General features: G+C 43.5%; 1 protein-coding gene across 2 annotated transcripts in view; it reads left to right on the forward strand.

The window, feature by feature from the left end:
- Window positions 1–15,204, forward strand: part of itih5 (inter-alpha-trypsin inhibitor heavy chain 5) — a 48,844-nt gene extending 33,640 nt beyond the window's left edge. For both annotated transcript variants that reach the window (XM_061912123.1, XM_061912122.1), the window contains 4 exons: window positions 6,508–6,561; window positions 11,456–11,572; window positions 14,311–14,688; window positions 14,744–15,204. In XM_061912123.1, the coding sequence (XP_061768107.1) occupies window positions 6,508–6,561; window positions 11,456–11,572; window positions 14,311–14,688; window positions 14,744–15,000 (806 nt within the window). In that variant the 3' untranslated portion in view covers window positions 15,001–15,204. The remainder of the gene's footprint in view (window positions 1–6,507; window positions 6,562–11,455; window positions 11,573–14,310; window positions 14,689–14,743) is intronic.
- Window positions 15,205–21,559: the final 6,355 nt, after the last annotated feature.

Below are 21,559 nucleotides of genomic sequence, written 5' to 3' on the forward strand. Positions count from 1 at the left end.
ATACAGGCGAGCGGTCAGTCCTGGGTCCCGACGAGCGGTCCATCCTGGGTCTCGACTCTGGACAGCCAGTACTTCATCCATGGTCATCGGACCGGACCCCCTCCACAAGGGAAGGGGGGACATAGGAGAAAGAAAAGAAGCGGCAGATCAACTGGTCTAAAAAGGAGGTCTATTTAAAGGCTGGAGTATACAGATGAGTTTTAAGGTGAGACTTAAATGCTTCTACTGAGGTAGCATCTCGAACTGTTACCGGGAGGGCATTCCAGAGTACTGAAGCCCCAATAGAAATCGCTCTATAGCCCGCAGACTTTATTTGGGGCTTTGGGAATCACTAATAAGCCAGAATCTTTTGAACGCAGATTTCTTGCCGGGACATATGGTACATTACAATCGGCAAGATAGGCTGGAGCTAGACCGTGTAGTATTTTATACGTAATTAGTAAAACCTTAAAGTCACATCTTAAGTGCACAGGAAGCCAGTGCAGGTGAGCCAGTATAGGTATATATGTATGTATATATGTATATAAAGGTATATACAGTACAGGCGTCATATGATCAAACTTTCTTGTTCTTGTCAAAAGTCTAGCAGCCGCATTTTGTACCAACTGTAATCTTTTAATGCTAGACATGGGGAGACCCGAAAATAATATGTTACAGTAATCGAGACGAGACGTAACAAACGCATGGATAATGATCTCAGCGTCTTTAGTGGACAAAATGGAGCGAATTTTAGCGATATTACGGAGATGAAAGAAGGCCGTTTTAGTAACGCTTTTAATGTGTGACTCAAAGGAGAGAGTTGGGTCGAAGATGATACCCAGATTTTTTACAGAGTCACCTTGTTTTATTATTTGGTTGTCAAATGTTAAAGTTGTATTATTAAATAGAGGTCGGTGTCTAGCAGGACCGATAATCAGCATTTCCGTTTTTTTGGCATTAAGTTGCAAAAAGTTAGCGGACATCCATTGTTCAATTTCATTAAGACACGCTTCCAACTGACTACAGTCCGGCGTGTTGGTCAGCTTTAGGGGCATGTAGAGTTGGGTGTCATCAGCATAGCAGTGAAAGCTAATACCGTATTTGCGTATGTCGTCACCTAGCGGCAGCATGTAGATGCTGAAGAGTACAGGGCCAAGGACCGAACCCTGGGGAACTCCACACGTTACCTTAACATAGTCCGAGGTCACACTGTTATGGGAGACGCACTGCATCCTATCAGTAAGATAAGAGTTAAACCAAGAGAGGGCTGAGTCTGACATACCAATTCGTGTTTTGATACGCTCTAATAAAATATTATGATCGACGGTATCGAAAGCAGCGCTAAGATCGAGGAGCAGCAACATAGATGACGCATCAGAGTCCATCGTTAGCAATAGATCATTAGTCATTTTTGCGAGGGCTGTCTCCGTGGAGTGATTTGCCCTGAAACCGGATTGAAAGGTTTCACATAGATTGTTAAACGCTAAGTGTTCATTTAGCTGCTCTGCAACAATTTTTTCGAGGATTTTCGAAATAAAGGGAAGGTGAGACACCGGTCGGTAGTTTACCATGAGGTCAGGATCAAGGTTAGGTCTTTTAAGGAGAGGATGAATAACCGCTTTTTTGAATGCTAGGGGAACAGTGCCCGAGGAAAGTGATAGGTTTATAATATTTAGCACTGATGGACCTAATAATACAAAAAGCTCCTTGATAAGTTTCCCAGGAAGTGGGTCAAGTAAACATGTTTGTTTTATTCCATTTACACGTTGTAACAATTCTTCTAGTGTTATTTCATCAAAACGAGAGAAACTATTTTGGATATTTGCAGTATCCGCCGTATATACAGTCGTGTCAGTGTTACTATAACCCAGTTGTAGCTGAGACGCATTGTCTTTAATCTCCTTTCTAATAAGTTCAATTTTCTTATTAAAGAACTTCATAAAGTCATCTGCCGAATAGGTGGAGCTACTGGAAAGAGTCCCTTGTTGGGTTAGCGATGCTACTGTACTAAACAAAAATTTAGGATCGTTTTTATTAATGCGGATGAGATTTGAGTAATAATTAGTTTTAGCTGAGGTAAGCATGCGTTTATAAGTTATTGAACTATCACTCCATGCTTGATGGTGCACCTCAAGTTTAGTCGTGCGCCATTTGCGTTCCAGCTTTCTACATAATAATTTCTGAGCTCTAGTTTCTTCAGTAAACCATGGCTTACGCCTTTTTGGAGCCTTTTTTAACTTCAGCGGTGCTATACTATCAATGGTTTCGCGCAGGGCGTCGTTAAAGTTGTTAGTGAGGTTATCAATAGAGCCCACATACTTTGGGAACAGTGCCATTACCGAGGGCAGTAGGTCAGCAAGAGTTGTCGTTGTGGCAGCATTAATGTTGCGGCTGCTATAGCAGTTTTTATTATTATTAGCTTGCCGAACATGAGTCTGAACTTCGAATTTTATAAGGTAATGATCGGACATTACTTTAGTATACGGGAGTATCATAACTTTGGAAACGGTGATACCTCTGACAAGCACTAGGTCTATCGTATTACCGCTGCGATGCGTCGGTTAATTTATTATTTGTGTAAGACCACAGCTATCAATTATAGTCTGGAGCGCCACGCACGGTGGGTCCAATGGGGTATTCATATGGATATTAAAGTCCTCCATTATAATTATATTATCGGCGTGTGTCACTAGATCATCAACAAACTCTGAGAATTCACTAATAAAGTCCGAATAGGGCCCTGGGGGGCGGTAGATAACGGCCAGGCACAGAGGCAGAGGTGTGGCAGACTTCATAGAAAGCACCTCAAACGATTTATATTTATTATTTAAGTTAGGACTAAAGTTAAAGTTTTCGTTGTATATTAGTGCGACCCCCCCTCCCCTTTTAAGGGGACGGGCAATATGCGCATTCGTATAGTTAGGAGGGGATGCCTTATTTATCGCAAAAAAGTCATCTGGTTTAAGCCAGGTTTCGCTAAGACCGATGACGTTAAGGTTGTTGTCTCTAATGACCTCATTAACTAATAACGTTTTGGGAGACAAGGATCTGATGTTTAGAAAGCCCATATTAAAGGTAGTGGGCTGTTTTAAGGAGTTGTTGATAAAATTATCCGTAGTAGCAATATTAATAATGTTGCGTTTGTTATGCGCAGTGTACTTAAAATAATTACGACCATATCTAGGAATTGATATGACGGGAATTTTCAGATTGTCTACTTGGTGCTGCGATAAACTGAACGCATCATAATTTTCCACCTCAGTAGAACGCATGTCTAACTCTGACATAGTCATAGTCATAGCAGAAAAAACATTATGTGAGTTGTGTATTATTCTAAGAAGATTGCTATGTGTACAGGGATCATCCAGCCTGGCGCTGGCTAGCTCTAACTTAACTGACTCCATACCCAGGCTAGCAGGCTCTGTAATTGCCTGTGACCGGGCTTGCTCTAGTGCAGTTAGTCAAATGTGGCTCAATGCGAAATCTATGTTCCGAGACAAGAGGATAGCGCCTTCCTGGTTAGGGTGAAGGCCGTCTCTCCTCAGCAAGCCAGGTTTGCCCCAGAAAGAGTGCCAATTATCAATAAACGTAAATCCCTGTTGTCTACAGAAGCTATCCATCCACATGTTAAGAGAGACTAATCTGCTATACCTCTCATCATTGCCTCTCCCAGGCAGGGGGCCAGAGACAATTACTCGATGCCTGGACATCTTTCTGGCGAGATTACAAGCCCTGGCTATGTAATCTCTGATTGTCTCATCCTAACGTCATTGGAGCCAACGTGTATTACTATATTCGCATAACTAGTGGTGCGATTAGCCTGCCGTACGTGTTTACTAGACCTGTTGCGAGTTAGCTCCCTAAGATTAGCTTCAATGTCAGGTGCTCTGCCCCCGGGAATACACTTAATTGTGGCTGGTTTGCTAAACTTTATGTTTCGGGTGATGGAGTCCCCTATGACTAAAGTGTGGTGCCCGGTAGACTGGGGTGTAGGACTAGCTAAAGGGCTAAATCTATTATGCGTCTCAACCGGTACACCGTAGCTTGTAGGCCGCTTAGGGCTGCTACAAGCTGGGCTAGTTAGCTCGCTATAGCTAACGCTAGCAGATGTGTCCGCAACATCTAAAGTTACAAAATTACACTGCTCTAACTGGCGGACACGGCTCTCTAGTAGAGTCAACCTATCCATGAGGAAAGTGCACCAAGCGCAGGAAGCCATACTCACAGAACTTTCTGTCGCCGAGTGGGGTGCCAGCTGTCTTCGGGAAGTGGTGGTCACAGTCTATTATACAACATTATTCACATGTAAATAACATAAATACAGTCTATTATACAACATTATTCACATGTAAATAACATAAATACAATCTATTATACAGCATTATTCACATGTGAATAATATAAATACAGTCTATTATACAGTATTATTCACATGTGAATAATATAAATACAGTCTATTATACAGCATTATTCACTTGTGAAGAACATAAATACAGTCTATTATACAACATTATTCACATGTAAATAACATAAATACAGTCTATTATACAGCATTATTCACATGTGAATAATATAAATACAGTCTATTATACAGCATTATTCACATGTGAATAATAGAAATATAGTCTTATACAGCATTTTTTTTTCCCAAGATGGCGCTGCTGTAGTGGCTGCTGTAGGCAGGAGCTCTGTGCTCTTGTGTCATCCTTTTGTGTTTCCCTCTTGTTTTCATGTCTTATTATATTTCTTTGCCTTTTGGTCCGGGACCCTTTGGGACTGTGTGACAAGGGGTGTCACTTTCGTGACCTCTGTGGTGCTTTTTTTTGTGGACTTCTGGATCTGCCTCCCGGGAGCCTTTTGGCCATGGAGACCAGCTGCAGGGTCTCTGCTACACCAGAGTCTGTTTGGATGTACTGGAGAAGATGCGGATGAGGGGACAGGACTGCGGAGCTAGCACTGAGCTACTGGGACGGAGAGGCTTCGTGGTGTCTTGGCTGGGTGAGCAGGTGTCGGACACCTCAGTCACCTTGGACGTATCCTCGCTCATCCATGCGGACTGGACACAGGCCGAAAGTGGAGTCGGCTGTCTTGGTTGCTTTGTTGGGTCTGCTCCTGTCTCTGGCCATGCTCCCCCCATCCCAGCGGACGATGGCGTGGAACACCCCAGAGGCCACCACAGTGGATATGTTTCTTTTACTTTTTATTCATAGCTAGTATGTAGAAGTGTCTGGTTGTATCTGCTGCTTTAATGTCTTTAATGTCCTCTGTGTTCTTTGATGTTTGATATTTCCCTCTTACACACATGGAAGAGGGATGTGTACCATGGCTATGAGTTGTTGTTTTTTCCCTTGGCCTCAGTCTGCACCTCCTCTCCAGGGCCCAGGCTAAGACCGATTTTTTTTAATTTTGTTTTAATCTTCTATTCCCCCCTCCTTGTTTACCTGTATCTCATCTTTTTTGTAAGGGGTGCTGGAAGCCGGCAGACCCGTCAGCGATCCTGTTCTGTCTCCCTGTAATGTTTGTCTAAACTTGAATGGGATTGTGCTGAAAATTTTAATTTTCCTGAAGGAACTCTCCTGACGGAATAAATAAAGTACTATCCATCCATCCATTATTCACATGTGAATAATAGAAATATAGTCTATTATACAGCATTATTCACATGTGAATAATATAAATACAGTCTATTATACAGCATTGTTCACATGTGAATAATATAAATACAGTCTATTATACAGCATTATTCACATGGGAATAACATAAATACAGTCTATTATACAGCATTATTCACATGTGAATAATATAAATACAGTTTATTATACAACATTATTCACATGTAAATAACATAAATACAGTCTATTATACAGCATTATTCACATGTAAATAACATAAATACAGTCTATTATACAGCATTATTCACATGTGAACAATATAAATACAGTCTATTATACAGCATTATTCACATGTGAACAATATAAATACAGTCTATTATACATCATTATTCACATGTAAATAACATAAATACAGTCTATTATACAGCATTATTCACATGTAAATAACATAAATACAGTCTATTATACAGCATTATTCACATGTGAACAATATAAATACAGTCTATTATACAGCATTATTCACATGTGAACAATATAAATACAGTCTATTATACAACATTATTCACATGTAAATAACATAAATACAGTCTATTATACAGCATTATTCACATGTGAACAATATAAATACAGTCTATTATACATCATTGTTCACATGTGAAGAACATAAATTCAGTCTATTATACAGCATTATTCACATGTGAATAACATAAATACAGTCTATTAAGTTTAACATTTTTGGCCCACTCTGTATTTGAGTTTGACACCCCTGCTTTGGACAAATGTTGGACATGTCCAAGAGGAGTGAGAAGAAGCTGAGCTTCTATGATCTCCCCCCTGTTCCACGCCGCCGCTGAGCATGAAGAACAATGCATGGAGCCAACAGGGAAGTAAAGATGCCTTCTCTCCCCACTGGCAGGTCAGGTGGAGAGGAGCCCCGCCAAGAAGTCTGTCACCGTCTCCAAAACATCAGGTGACGCCACATTCTTCCACTGAAGTGTTGGTACAGTACACTTTCAGCCTGTAATTTGCACGCTGCTTCACACGGCCGGCAGAACTGGACCCGGGAGGTAGAGAAGAGTGGAGGGTCTAATTGAGAGTGTGGGGGGGGGGGGGCATTTGTGTTACAGTAAAGACGAAGGAGGCTAATTACCCTGTTATTACCGTGGCTCTGTCATCACACTGCTCTTTGTCTTCCTGGCTTCTCACAGTCCTTAGGATGGATGGACTCGGCAAATAATACATCAGAAAACTCTTCAGTTGAGTTTATGTGGAAGATGCATGAACGATACAATGTAATGCATCACATGCAAACCCCGTTTCCATATGGGTTGGGCAATTGTGTTAGATGTAAATATAAACAGAATACAATGATTTGCAAATCCTTTTCAAGCCATATTCAGTTGAATATGCTACAAAGACAACATATTTCATGTTCAAACTCATAAACAGTTTTTTTTTTGCAAATAATCATTAACTTTAGAATTTGATGCCAGCAACACCTGACAAAGAAGTTGGGAAAGGTGGCAATAAATACTGATAAAGCTCATCAAACACTTATGTGGAACATCCCACAGGTGTGCAGGCTAATTGGGAACAGGTGGGTGCCATGATTGGCTATAAAAACAGCTGCCCAAAAAATGCTCAGTCTTTCACAAGAAAGGATGGGGCGAGGTACACCCCTTTGTCCACAACTGTGTGAGCAAATAGTCAAACAGTTTAAGAACAACCTTTCTCAAAGTGCAATTGCAAGAAATTTAGGGATTTCAACATCTACGCTCCATGATATCATCAAAAGGTTCAGAGAATCTGGAGAAATCACTCCACGTAAGCGGCATGGCCGGAAACCAACATTGACCTTCCATCCCTCAGACGGCACTGTATCAAAAAACCACATCAATCTCCAAAGGATATCACCACATGGGCTCAGGAACACTTCAGAAAACCACTGTCATTAAATACAGTTTGTCGCTACATCTGTAAGTGCAAGTTAAAGCTCTATTATGCAAAGCGAAAGCCATTTATCAACAACATCCAGAAACGCCGCCGGCCTCTCTGGGCCCGAGATCATCTAAGATGGACTGATGCAAAGTGGAAAAGTGTTCTGTGGTCTGACGAGTCCACATTTCAAATTGCTTTTGGAAATATTCGACATTGTGTCCTCCGGACCAAAGGGGAAGTGAACCATCCAGACTGTTATCGACGCAAAGTTAAAAAGCCAGCATCTGTGATGGTTTGGGGGTGAATTAGTGCCCAAGGCATGGGTAACTTACACATCTGTGAAGGCACCATTAATGCTGAAAGGTACATACAGGTTTTGGAACAACATATGCGCCGTCTTTTTCATGGACGCCCCTGCTTATTTCAGCAAGACGTGTTACAACAGCGTGGCTTCGTAAAAAAAGAGTGCGGATACTTTCCTGGCCCGCCTGCAGTCCAGACCTGTCTGTGTAGCGCATTTTGAAGCGTAAAATACGGTTGAAGGACTGAAGCTCTACATAAAACAAGAATGGGAAAGATTCCACTTTCAAAGCTTCAACAATTAGTTTCCTCAGTTCCCAAACGTTTATTGAGTGTTGTTAAAAGAAAAGGTGATGTAACACAGTGGTGAACATGCCCTTTCCCAACTACTTTGGCACGTGTTGCAGTCATGAAATTCTAAGTTAATTATTATTTGCAAAAAACAAATAAAGTTTATGAGTTTGAACATCAAATATGTTGTCTTTGTAGCATATTCAACTGAATATGGCTTGAAAAGGATTTGCAAATCTTTGTATTCTGTTTATATTTACATCTAACACAATTTCCCAACTCATATGGAAACGGGGTTTGTAAAAGCAACTTTAAGTCCGTAGTAACTTTACAAATGTCATTTATATAGAGAGTGAACAATTCTGGTCCGAGTATTGATCCCTGGGGTAAACCCCTGGATATTGTCAGCTCTGTAGAAGTGTGTCCGCCTATCTTCTAAACTCCTGTTGGTGAAGTAGCTTGTCACCCAGTTGAAATGTTCTTCACTTCAGCGGACGGTGACCCTCACTTTTGTTGGTTTACTTGTTGGTGAAGTAGCTTGTAACCCAGTTGAAATGTTCTTCACTTCAGCGGACGGTGACCCTCACTTTTGTTGGTTTACTTGTTGGTGAAGTAGCTTGTCACCCAGTTGAAATGTTCTTCACTTCAGCGGACGGTGACCCTCACTTTTGTTGGTTTACTTGTTGGTGAAGTAGCTTGTAACCCAGTTGAAATGTTCTTCACTTCAGCGGACGGTGACCCTCACTTTTGTTGGTTTATTTGTTGGTGAAGTAGCTTGTAACCCAGTTGAAATGTTCTTCACTTCAGCGGACGGTGACCCTCACTTTTGTTGGTTTACTTGTTGGTGAAGTAGCTTGTCACCCAGTTGAAATGTTCTTCACTTCAGCGGACGGTGACCCTCACTTTTGTTGGTTTACTTGTTGGTGAAGTAGCTTGTAACCCAGTTGAAATGTTCTTCACTTCAGCGGACGGTGACCCTCACTTTTGTTGGTTTACTTGTTGGTGAAGTAGCTTGTAACCCAGTTGAAATGTTCTTCACTTCAGCGGACGGTGACCCTCACTTTTGTTGGTTTATTTGTTGGTGAAGTAGCTTGTAACCCAGTTGAAATGTTCTTCACTTCAGCGGACGGTGACCCTCACTTTTGTTGGTTTATTTGTTGGTGAAATAGCTTGTAACCCAGTTGAAATGTTCTTCACTTCAGCGGACGGTGACCCTGACTTTTGTTGGTGTATTTGTTGGTGAAGTAGCTTGTCACCCAGTTGAAATGTTCTTCACTTCAGCGGACGGTGACCCTCACTTTTGTTGGTTTACTTGTTGGTGAAGTAGCTTGTCACCCAGTTGAAATGTTCTTCACTTCAGCGGACGGTGACCCTCACTTTTGTTGGTTTACTTGTTGGTGAAGTAGCTTGTAACCCAGTTGAAATGTTCTTCACTTCAGCGGACGGTGACCCTGACTTTTGTTGGTTTATTTGTTGGTGAAGTAGCTTGTCACCCAGTTGAAATGTTCTTCACTTCAGCGGACGGTGACCCTGACTTTTGTTGGTTTATTTGTTGGTGAAGTAGCTTGTCACCCAGTTGAAATGTTCTTCACTTCAGCGGACGGTGACCCTCACTTTTGTTGGTTTACTTGTTGGTGAAGTAGCTTGTCACCCAGTTGAAATGTTCTTCACTTCAGCGGACGGTGACCCTCACTTTTGTTGGTTTACTTGTTGGTGAAGTAGCTTGTAACCCAGTTGAAATGTTCTTCACTTCAGCGGACGGTGACCCTCACTTTTGTTGGTTTATTTGTTGGTTAAGTAGCTTGTAACCCAGTTGAAATGTTCTTCACTTCAGCGGACGGTGACCCTCACTTTTGTTGGTTTATTTGTTGGTGAAGTAGCTTGTAACCCAGTTGAAATGTTCTTCACTTCAGCGGACGGTGACCCTGACTTTTGTTGGTGTATTTGTTGGTGAAGTAGCTTATAACCCAGTTGAAATGTTCTTCACTTCAGCGGACGGTGACCCTCACTTTTGTTGGTTTATTTGTTGGTTAAGTAGCTTGTAACCCAGTTGAAATGTTCTTCACTTCAGCGGACGGTGACCCTCACTTTTGTTGGTTTATTTGTTGGTGAAGTAGCTTGTAACCCAGTTGAAATGTTCTTCACTTCAGCGGACGGTGACCCTCACTTTTGTTGGTTTATTTGTTGGTGAAGTAGCTTGTAACCCAGTTGAAATGTTCTTCACTTCAGCGGACGGTGACCCTGACTTTTGTTGGTTTATTTGTTGGTGAAGTAGCTTGTCACCCAGTTGAAATGTTCTTCACTTCAGCGGACGGTGACCCTCACTTTTGTTGGTTTACTTGTTGGTGAAGTAGCTTGTCACCCAGTTGAAATGTTCTTCACTTCAGCGGACGGTGACCCTCACTTTTGTTGGTTTACTTGTTGGTGAAGTAGCTTGTCACCCAGTTGAAATGTTCTTCACTTCAGCGGACGGTGACCCTCACTTTTGTTGGTTTATTTTTTGGTTAAGTAGCTTGTAACCCAGTTGAAATGTTCTTCACTTCAGCGGACGATGACCCTCACTTTTGTTGGTTTATTTTTTGGTTAAGTAGCTTGTAACCCAGTTGAAATGTTCTTCACTTCAGCGGACGGTGACCCTCACTTTTGTTGGTTTATTTGTTGGTGAAGTAGCTTGTCACCCAGTTGAAATGTTCTTCACTTCAGCGGACGGTGACCCTCACTTTTGTTGGTTTATTTGTTGGTGAAGTAGCTTGTAACCCAGTTGAAATGTTCTTCACTTCAGCGGACGGTGACCCTGACTTTTGTTGGTTTATTTGTTGGTGAAGTAGCTTGTCACCCAGTTGAAATGTTCTTCACTTCAGCGGACGGTGACCCTCACTTTTGTTGGTTTACTTGTTGGTGAAGTAGCTTGTCACCCAGTTGAAATGTTCTTCACTTCAGCGGACGGTGACCCTGACTTTTGTTGGTTTATTTGTTGGTGAAGTAGCTTGTCACCCAGTTGAAATGTTCTTCACTTCAGCGGACGGTGACCCTCACTTTTGTTGGTTTATTTGTTGGTGAAGTAGCTTGTAACCCAGTTGAAATGTTCTTCACTTCAGCGGACGGTGACCCTGACTTTTGTTGGTTTATTTGTTGGTGAAATAGCTTGTCACCCAGTTGAAATGTTCTTCACTTCAGCGGACGGTGACCCTCACTTTTGTTGGTTTACTTGTTGGTGAAGTAGCTTGTCACCCAGTTGAAATGTTCTTCACTTCAGCGGACGGTGACCCTGACTTTTGTTGGTTTATTTGTTGGTGAAGTAGCTTGTAACCCAGTTGAAATGTTCTTCACTTCAGCGGACGGTGACCCTCACTTTGTGCTGGACTTCCCTCTCAGCAAGATGGCCGTCTGCTTCAATATCAACGGGGAGCCGGGAGACGTCCTGCGCCTCGTTTCCGATCACAGCTTTTCTGGTAGGAGACCCGGGACACCTTCATGTGGAAAGTAAACATTAATATGATACCTATTTGAATATGATGTGGGGTGGTTCAAATATGATACAAAATTAAACATCATATTGATGATGATGATATATTTACTGTAAACATGGTATGGATGCAAATATGATACATATTGACTGGAGCGTTTGCAAACACAACGACACATATACTGCAAACATGATATGGATTGGGGGTCTTCACGGTGGAAGAGGGGTTAGTGCGTCTGCCTCACAATACGAAGGTCCTGCAGTCCTGGGTTCAATCCCAGGCTTGGGGTCTTTCTGTGTGGAGTTTGCATGTTCTCCCCGTGACTGCGTGGGTTCCCTCCGGGTACTCAGGCTTCCTCCCACCTCCAAAGACATGCACCTGGGGATAAGCCCCTCCCACCTCCAAAGACATGCACCTGGGGATTGGCCCCTCCCACCTCCAAAGACATGCACCTGGGGATAGGCCCCTCCCACTTCCAAAGACATGCACCTGGGGGTGGGCGCCTCCCATCTCCAAAGACATGCACCTGGGGATAGGTTGATTGGCAACACTAAATGGTCCCTAGTGTGTGAATGTTGTCTGTCTATCTGTGCTGGCCCGGCGACTTGTCCAGGGTATACTCCGCCTTCCGCCCAATTGTAGCTGAGATACGCTCCAGCGACCCCCGCGACCCCAAAAGGGAATAAGCGGTAGAAAATGGATGGATGGATGATATGGATTGGTGCACATAATTAAATATATCATACGGATTGGTGCAAATATGATGATATATTTACTGCATGTGTGATATGGAGTGATGTAAATACGATACATATTTGAACATATTGATTGGTGCAAATATGACGATATGCTGTATTTACTGCAAACATGTTATGGATGCAAATATGATACATAATTGAACATCTTATTGATTGCTGCAAACATGACAATATCCATCCATCCTTTTTTCTACCGCTTATTCCCTTTGGGGACGCGGGGGGCGCTGGTGCCTACCTCAGCAACAATCGGGCGGAAGATGGTTTACACCCTGGACAAGTCGTCACCTCATCACAGGGCCAACACAGATAGACAACATTCACACACTAGGGACCATTTAGTGTTGCCAAGCAACCTATCCCCAGGTGCATGTCTTTGGAGGTGGGAGGGGCCTATCCCCAGGTACATGTCTTTGGAAGTGGGAGGGGCCTATCCCCAGGTGCATGTCTTTGGAGGTGGGAGGGGCCTATCCCCAGGTGCATGTCTTTGGAGGTGGGAGGGGCCTATCCCCAGGTGCATGTCGTTGGAGGTGGGAGGGGCCTATCCCCTGGTGAATGTCTTTGGAGGCGGGAGGGGCCTATCCCCAGGTGCATGTCTTTGGAAAGGGGAGGGGCCTATCCCCAGGTGCAAGTCTTTGGAGGTGGGAGGGGCCTATCCCCAGATGCATGTCTTTGGAGGTGGGAGGGGCCTATCCCCAGGTGCATGTCTTTGGAGGTGGGATGGGCCTATTCCCAGGTGCATGTCTTTGGAAAGGGGAGGGGCCTATCCCCAGGTGCATGTCTTTGGAGGTGGGAGGGGCCTATCCCCAGGTGCATGTCTTTGGAGGTGGGAGGGGCCTATCCCCAGGTGCATGTCGTTGGAGGTGGGAGGGGCCTATCCCTTGGTGAATGTCTTTGGAGGCGGGAGGGGCCTATCCCCAGGTGCATGTCTTTGGAAAGGGGAGGGGCCTATCCCCAGGTGCAAGTCTTTGGAGGTGGGAGGGGCCTATCCCCAGATGCATGTCTTTGGAGGTGGGAGGGGCCTATCCCCAGGTGCATGTCTTTGGAGGTGGGAGGGGCCTATTCCCAGGTGCATGTCTTTGGAAAGGGGAGGGGCCTATCCCCAGGTGCATGTCTTTGGAGGTGTGAGGGGCCTATCCTCAGGTGCATGTCTTTGGAGGTGGGAGGAAGCCGGAGTACCCGGAGGGAACCCACACAGTCACGGGGAGAACATGCAAACTCCACACAGAAATATCCCGAGCCTGGATTTGAACCCAGGACTACTCACGACCTTCGTATTGTGAGGCAGTCGCACGAACCCCTCTGCCACCGTGAAGCCCACATGACAATATATTTACTGCCAACATGTTATGGATGCAAATATGATACATATTGGAACATCATATTGATTGCTGCAAATATCAATCAATCAATCAATCAATCAATGTTTACTTATATAGCCCTAAATCACTAGTGTCTCAAAGGGCTGCACAAACCACAACACAAACCACTACGACATCCTCGGTAGGCCCACATAAGGGCAAGGAAAACTCACACCCAGTGGGACGTCGGTGACAATGATGACTATGAGAACTTTGGAGAGGACCAAAGCAATGGATGTCGAGCGGGTCTAACATGTATTTACTGCAAACATGTTTTGGATGCAAATATGATACATATTTGAACATCATATTGATTGCTGCAAATATGACAATATATTTACTGCAAACATGTTTTGGATGCAAATATGATACATATTTGAACATCATTGATTGCTGCAAATATGACAATATATTTACTGCAAACATGTTATGGATGCAAATATGATACATATTTGAACATCATATTGATTGCTGCAAATATGACAATATATTTACTGCAAAGATGTTATGGATGCAAATATGATACATATTTGAACATGAACTTGCTGAATATGATGTTAGTTGCGGCCCTGGTAGTGAGCCACGATCCTCTACGTGTTTTCCTCAGGCGTAACGGTGAACGGCAAACTGATCGGCGCCCCGCCGCCGCCCGGCAGCCACAAGCACCAGCGCACGTACTTCAGCACCGTCGCCATCGTGGTGGACCGCCCCAGGCGCGCCTACATCGAGGTGACGCCCAACAAGGTCATCCTGGACGGGCGGGATCGCTTGGTGCTGCCCTGCCGCTCCAGCGTCTCCGTGGCCAGCGGCGCTCTCTCCGTTTCCATCGCGGCCGAGTCCAACGTGACGGTGGGCGTCGGCGCCGACGTCAGCTTCGTGATCCTGCTGCACCGCTACAAGAACCCTGCCCCCCACCAGCGAGACCACCTGGGCTTCTACATCCAGAGCAGCAAGGGGCTGTCACGCGGCTCCCACGGCCTCCTGGGTAGGCGACGCCACCTGTTGATTGTGTCCACTTCTGACCTTTCCCCTCCTTGCAGGTCAGTTCCTGTACGAGGAGGTGGCGCTGGCTGCACGGGAAAAGGACGGCGAGCCCTCGGCGCTCCTGAAGGTGAGGGGCCGCTCGGTGCCGGTGGTCCGGAAGAGGCGCCGCATCTACAATGGCGCTCAGAGCGTGGACTGCTGGTTCGCCAGGAACAACGGCGCCGAGCTGATAGACGGACAGTACCAGGACTATGTGGCTCCGCACATGTTTGACACGGGGGGGCGACCGAACGGGTCCAACCGGGCCCATTAAGAGGTACAGTTCTTGTCTGGCCTGTCAATCAACTGCACTCACGCCGCCCGTTGGCTCCCGGACTGTCCAAGGGGACCAACGTTAGTACTCCTCGCAGTTTTTCACAAAAACAAAACTGGATTTTATTACGTAATTAACTCCATCATTAACTACGATTTTTATTCTGTAATCATTTGATACGTGTAAATAAAATGTTTGTTTTTAGCAGGGGTTCTTTATCTTTTCTTTTTCTTTTTTTACCTCAACTTTTCCACTACAGACGGTCCTGGGGGACACGCAATTAATAACACTGATAGTCATCTTACTCTCGATATTAATGCTGTTCTATAATCATTTCTAACCTACAAAAAACAACACGTTGTGTAAATGGTAAATAAAAACAGAATACATTCATCCATCCATCCATTTTCTACCACTTGTCCCTTTTGGTCAGCTGCATTCGGGTGGAAGGCGGAGTACACCCAGGACAAGTCGCCACCTCATCGCAGGACCAACACAGATAGACAGACAACATTCACACACTAGGGACCATTTAGTGTTGCCAATCAACCTATCCCCAGGTGCATGTCTTTGGAGGTGGGAGGGGCCTATCCCCAGGTGCATGTCTTTGGAGGTGGGAGGGGCCTATCCCCAGGTGCATGTCTTTGGAGGTGGGAGGGGCCTATCCCCAGGTGCATGTCTTTGGAGGTGGGAGGGGCCTATCCCTGGGTGCATGTCTTTGGAGGTGGGAGGGGCCTATCCCCAGGTGCATATCTTTGGAGGTGGGAGGGGCCTATCCCCAGGTGCATGTCTTTGGAGGTGGGAGGGGCCTATCCCCAGGTGCATGTCTTTGGAGGTGGGAGGGGCCTATCCCCAGGTGCATGTCTTTGGAGGTGGGAGGGGCCTATCCCCAGGTGCATGTATTTGGAGGTGGGAGGGGCCTATCCCCAGGTGTATGTCTTTGGAGGTGGGAGGGGCCTATCCCCAGGTGCATGTCTTTGGAGGTGGGAGGGGCCTATCCCCAGGTGCATGTCTTTGGAGGTGGGAGGGGCCTATCCCCGGGTGCATGTCTTTGGAGGTGGGAGGGGCCTATCCCCAGGTGCATGTCTTTGGAGGTGGGAGGAGCCTATCCCCGGGTGCATGTCTTTGGAGGTGGGAGGGGCCTATCCCCAGGTGCATGTCTTTGGAGGTGGGAGGGGCCTATCCCCGGGTGCATGTCTTTGGAAGTGGGAGGGGCCTATCCCCAGGTGCATGTCTTTGGAGGTGGGAGGGGCCTATCCCCGAGTGCATGTCTTTGGAGGTGGGAGGGGCCTATCCCCAGGTGCATGTCTTTGGAGGTGGGAGGGGCCTATCCCCAGGTGCATGTCTTTGGAGGTGGGAGGGGCCTATCCCCAGGTGCATGTCTTTGGAGGTAGGAGGGGCCTATCCCTAGGTGCATGTCTTTGGAGGTGGGAGGGGTCTATCCCCAGGTGCATGTCTTTGGAGGTGGGAGGGGCCTATCCCCAGGTGCATGTCTTTGGAGGTAGGAGGGGCCTATCCCCAGGTGCATGTCTTTGGAGGTAGGAGGGGCCTATCCCTAGGTGCATGTCTTTGGAGGTGGGAGGGGTCTATCCCCAGGTGTATGTCTTTGGAGGTGGGAGGGGCCTACCCCAAGGTGCAGTGGATCTCAAATGGGGGTATGCGTACCCTTGGGGGTACTTGAAGGTATGCCAAGGGGTACGTGAGATAATTTTTTTAATATTCTAAAAATAGCAAAAATTCAAAAATCCTTTTTAAATATATTTATTGAATAATACTTCAACAAAATATGAATATAAGTTCATAAAGTGTGAAAAGAAATGCAATATTCAGTGTTGACAGCTAGATTTTTTTTGTGGACATGTTCCATAAAAATTGATGTTAAAGATTTATTTTTTTGTGAAGAAATGTTTAGAATTACAAAGTGTTTCAATCAATCAATCAATCAATGTTTACTTATAGCCCTAAATCACTAGTGTAGAACTTGGGCGTGACCAGTGTGTTTTATTCCCAGTCTGTCCTAAAGGGGGCGTCATCACGCTCAAGATTACACCTGGTTGCCGCGACGACCGGCCTCGCTAACTAACCCCCTTGACATGCAGGTGGCTGCGAGAACTTGTCATCAGGTGGAGGTCACTGTGCCGCTGGCCCCGCCCACAATCACACACACAGGTGTAATTCACCTGCCACTCATGCGTCAATTGTCTTTATTTACGGTGACAGCTGACCAAGAATGATCCTGGAAGAAGCGTCATGGCGACCACTGCCAAAACATACAAAACTACATGACAATACAAGATTTCAAGCCTTTTGACAATTGCGCTATGGAAAAAACAAAAAAAGTCAAGTACACATAAATGATGAGAATAAATACTATGAGAATAAATGTGCAAACATACAACGTAAAATGGCCGGCGTTCAGAATGTTCTGAAGAAAAAGCTGAAGTTGAACCTAAAGCGGGGAAATAACTCATGTGTCTGAGCACAAGTAAAGAAATAACTCATGTGTCTGAGCAGAAGTAAAGAAATAACTCATGTGTCTGAGCACAAGTAAAGAAATAACTCATGTGTCTGAGCACAAGTAAAGAAATAACTCATGTGTCTGAGCACAAGTAAAGAAATAACTCATGTGTCTGAGCACAAGTAAAGAAATAACTCATGTGTCTGAGCACAAGTAAAGAAATAACTCATGTGTCTGAGCACAAGTAAAGAAATAACTCATGTGTCTGAGCACAAGTAAAGAAATAACTCATGTGTCTGAGCAGAAGTAAAGAAATAACTCATGTGTCTGAGCACAAGTAAAGAAATAACTCATGTGTCTGAGCACAAGTAAAGAAATAACTCATGTGTCTGAGCACAAGTAAAGAAATAACTCATGTGTCTGAGCACAAGTAAAGAAATAACTCATGTGTCTGAGCACAAGTAAAGAAATAACTCATGTGTCTGAGCACAAGTAAAGAAATAACTCATGTGTCTGAGCACAAGTAAAGAAATAACTCATGTGTCTGAGCACAAGTAAAGAAATAACTCATGTGTCTGAGCACAAGTAAAGAAATAACTCATGTGTCTGAGCAGAAGTAAAGAAATAACTCATGTGTCTGAGCACAAGTAAAGAAATAACTCATGTGTCTGAGCACAAGTAAAGAAATAACTCATGTGTCTGAGCAGAAGTAAAGAAATAACTCATGTGTCTGAGCACAAGTAAAGAAATAACTCATGTGTCTGAGCAGAAGTAAAGAAATAACTCATGTGTCTGAGCACAAGTAAAGAAATAACTCATGTGTCTGAGCACAAGTAAAGAAATAACTCATGTGTCTGAGCACAAGTAAAGAAATAACTCATGTGTCTGAGCACAAGTAAAGAAATAACTCATGTGTCTGAGCAGAAGTAAAGAAATAACTCATGTGTCTGAGCAGAAGTAAAGAAATAACTCATGTGTCTGAGCACAAGTAAAGAAATAACTCATGTGTCTGAGCACAAGTAAAGAAATAACTCATGTGTCTGAGCAGAAGTAAAGAAATAACTCATGTGTCTGAGCACAAGTAAAGAAATAACTCATGTGTCTGAGCACAAGTAAAGAAATAACTCATGTGTCTGAGCACAAGTAAAGAAATAACTCATGTGTCTGAGCACAAGTAAAGAAATAACTCATGTGTCTGAGCAGAAGTAAAGAAATAACTCATGTGTCTGAGCACAAGTAAAGAAATAACTCATGTGTCTGAGCACAAGTAAAGAAATAACTCATGTGTCTGAGCACAAGTAAAGAAATAACTCATGTGTCTGAGCACAAGTAAAGAAATAACTCATGTGTCTGAGCAGAAGTAAAGAAATAACTCATGTGTCTGAGCACAAGTAAAGAAATAACTCATGTGTCTGAGCAGAGGTAAAGAAATAACTCATGTGTCTGAGCACAAGTAAAGAAATAACTCATGTGTCTGAGCAGAAGTAAAGAAATAACTCATGTGTCTGAGCACAAGTAAAGAAATAACTCATGTGTCTGAGCAGAAGTAAAGAAATAACTCATGTGTCTGAGCACAAGTAAAGAAATAACTCATGTGTCTGAGCAGAAGTAAAGAAATAACTCATGTGTCTGAGCACAAGTAAAGAAATAACTCATGTGTCTGAGCACAAGTAAAGAAATAACTCATGTGTCTGAGCACAAGTAAAGAAATAACTCATGTGTCTGAGCACAAGTAAAGAAATAACTCATGTGTCTGAGCAGAAGTAAAGAAATAACTCATGTGTCTGAGCACAAGTAAAGAAATAACTCATGTGTCTGAGCAGAGGTAAAGAAATAACTCATGTGTCTGAGCACAAGTAAAGAAATAACTCATGTGTCTGAGCACAAGTAAAGAAATAACTCATGTGTCTGAGCACAAGTAAAGAAATAACTCATGTGTCTGAGCACAAGTAAAGAAATAACTCATGTGTCTGAGCACAAGTAAAGAAATAACTCATGTGTCTGAGCAGAAGTAAAGAAATAACTCATGTGTCTGAGCACAAGTAAAGAAATAACTCATGTGTCTGAGCACAAGTAAAGAAATAACTCATGTGTCTGAGCACAAGTAAAGAAATAACTCATGTGTCTGAGCACAAGTAAAGAAATAACTCATGTGTCTGAGCAGAAGTAAAGAAATAACTCATGTGTCTGAGCACAAGTAAAGAAATAACTCATGTGTCTGAGCAGAGGTAAAGAAATAACTCATGTGTCTGAGCACAAGTAAAGAAATAACTCATGTGTCTGAGCAGAAGTAAAGAAATAACTCATGTGTCTGAGCACAAGTAAAGAAATAACTCATGTGTCTGAGCAGAAGTAAAGAAATAACTCATGTGTCTGAGCACAAGTAAAGAAATAACTCATGTGTCTGAGCAGAAGTAAAGAAATAACTCATGTGTCTGAGCACAAGTAAAGAAATAACTCATGTGTCTGAGCACAAGTAAAGAAATAACTCATGTGTCTGAGCACAAGTAAAGAAATAACTCATGTGTCTGAGCAGAAGTAAAGAAATAACTCATGTGTCTGAGCACAAGTAAAGAAATAACTCATGTGTCTGAGCAGAGGTAAAGAAATAACTCATGTGTCTGAGCACAAGTAAAGAAATAACTCATGTGTCTGAGCACAAGTAAAGAAATAACTCATGTGTCTGAGCAGAAGTAAAGAAATAACTCATGTGTCTGAGCACAAGTAAAGAAATAACTCATGTGTCTGAGCACAAGTAAAGAAATAACTCATGTGTCTGAGCAGAAGTAAAGAAATAACTCATGTGTCTGAGCACAAGTAAAGAAATAACTCATGTGTCTGAGCACAAGTAAAGAAATGACACCAGAACTTCTGGAAGGCGACTTTCACTTACATATGTTTACATACAACAGGGGTGTCCAAACTTTTTGCATCAAGAATCAAAATCAAAAGAACAAGACAAAGGCTTCTTTCATGCTTAGAACAGGGTTTTTCAACCACTGTGCCGCGGCGCACTAGTGTGCCGTGAAATACAGTCTGGTGTGCTGTGGGAGATGATCTCATTTCAACTATCCATCCATGCATTTTCATAGTGGATTTAGCATAATATTGTAAGAGTCCAGTCCATAGTGGATCTAACATAATAGTGTGAGAGTCCAGTCCATAGTGGATCTAACATAATAGTGTGAAAGTCCAGTCCATAGTGGATCTAACATAATAGTGTGAAAGTCCAGTCCATAGTGGATCTAACATAATAGTGTGAGAGTCCAGTCCATAGTGGATCTAACATAATAGTGTGAGTCCAGCCCATAGTGGATCTAACATAATAGTGTGAGCGTCTAGTCTATAGTGGATCTAACATAATAGTGTGAGTCCAGTCCATAGTGGATCTAACATAATAGTGTGAGAGTCCAGTCCATAGTGGATCTAACATAATAGTGTGAGTCCAGTCCATAGTGGATCTAACATAATAGTGTGAGAGTCCAGTCCATAGTGGATCTAACATAATAGTGAGAGTCCAGTCCATAGTGGATCTAACATAATAGTTAGAGTCCAGTCCATAGTGGATCTAACATAATAGTGTGAGAGTCCAGTCCATAGTGGATCTAACATAATAGTGAGAGTCCAGTCCATAGTGGATCTAACATAATAGTTAGAGTCCAGTCCATAGTGGATCTAACATAATAGTGTGAGAGTCCAGTCCATAGTGGATCTAACATAATAGTGAGAGTCCAGTCCATAGTGGATATAACATAATAGTGTGAGAGTCCAGTCCATAGTGGATCTAAGATAATAGTGACAGTCCAGTCCATAGTGGATCTAACATAATAGTGAGAGTCCAGTCCATAGTGGATCCAACATAATAGTGAGAGTCCAGTCCATAGTGGATCTAACATAATAGTGTGAGAGTCCAGTCCATAGTGGATCTAACATAATAGTGTGAGCGTCTAGTCCATAGTGGATCTAACATAATAGTGTGAGAGTCCAGTCCATAGTGGATCTAACATAATAGTGTAAGAGTCCAGTCCATAGTGGATCTAACATAATAGTTAGAGTCCTGTCCATAGTGGATCTAACATAATAGTGTGAGAGTCCAGTCCA

Source organism: Nerophis ophidion, linkage group LG10 (assembly GCF_033978795.1).
Source record: "Nerophis ophidion isolate RoL-2023_Sa linkage group LG10, RoL_Noph_v1.0, whole genome shotgun sequence".
NCBI classification, from domain to species: domain Eukaryota; kingdom Metazoa; phylum Chordata; class Actinopteri; order Syngnathiformes; family Syngnathidae; genus Nerophis; species Nerophis ophidion.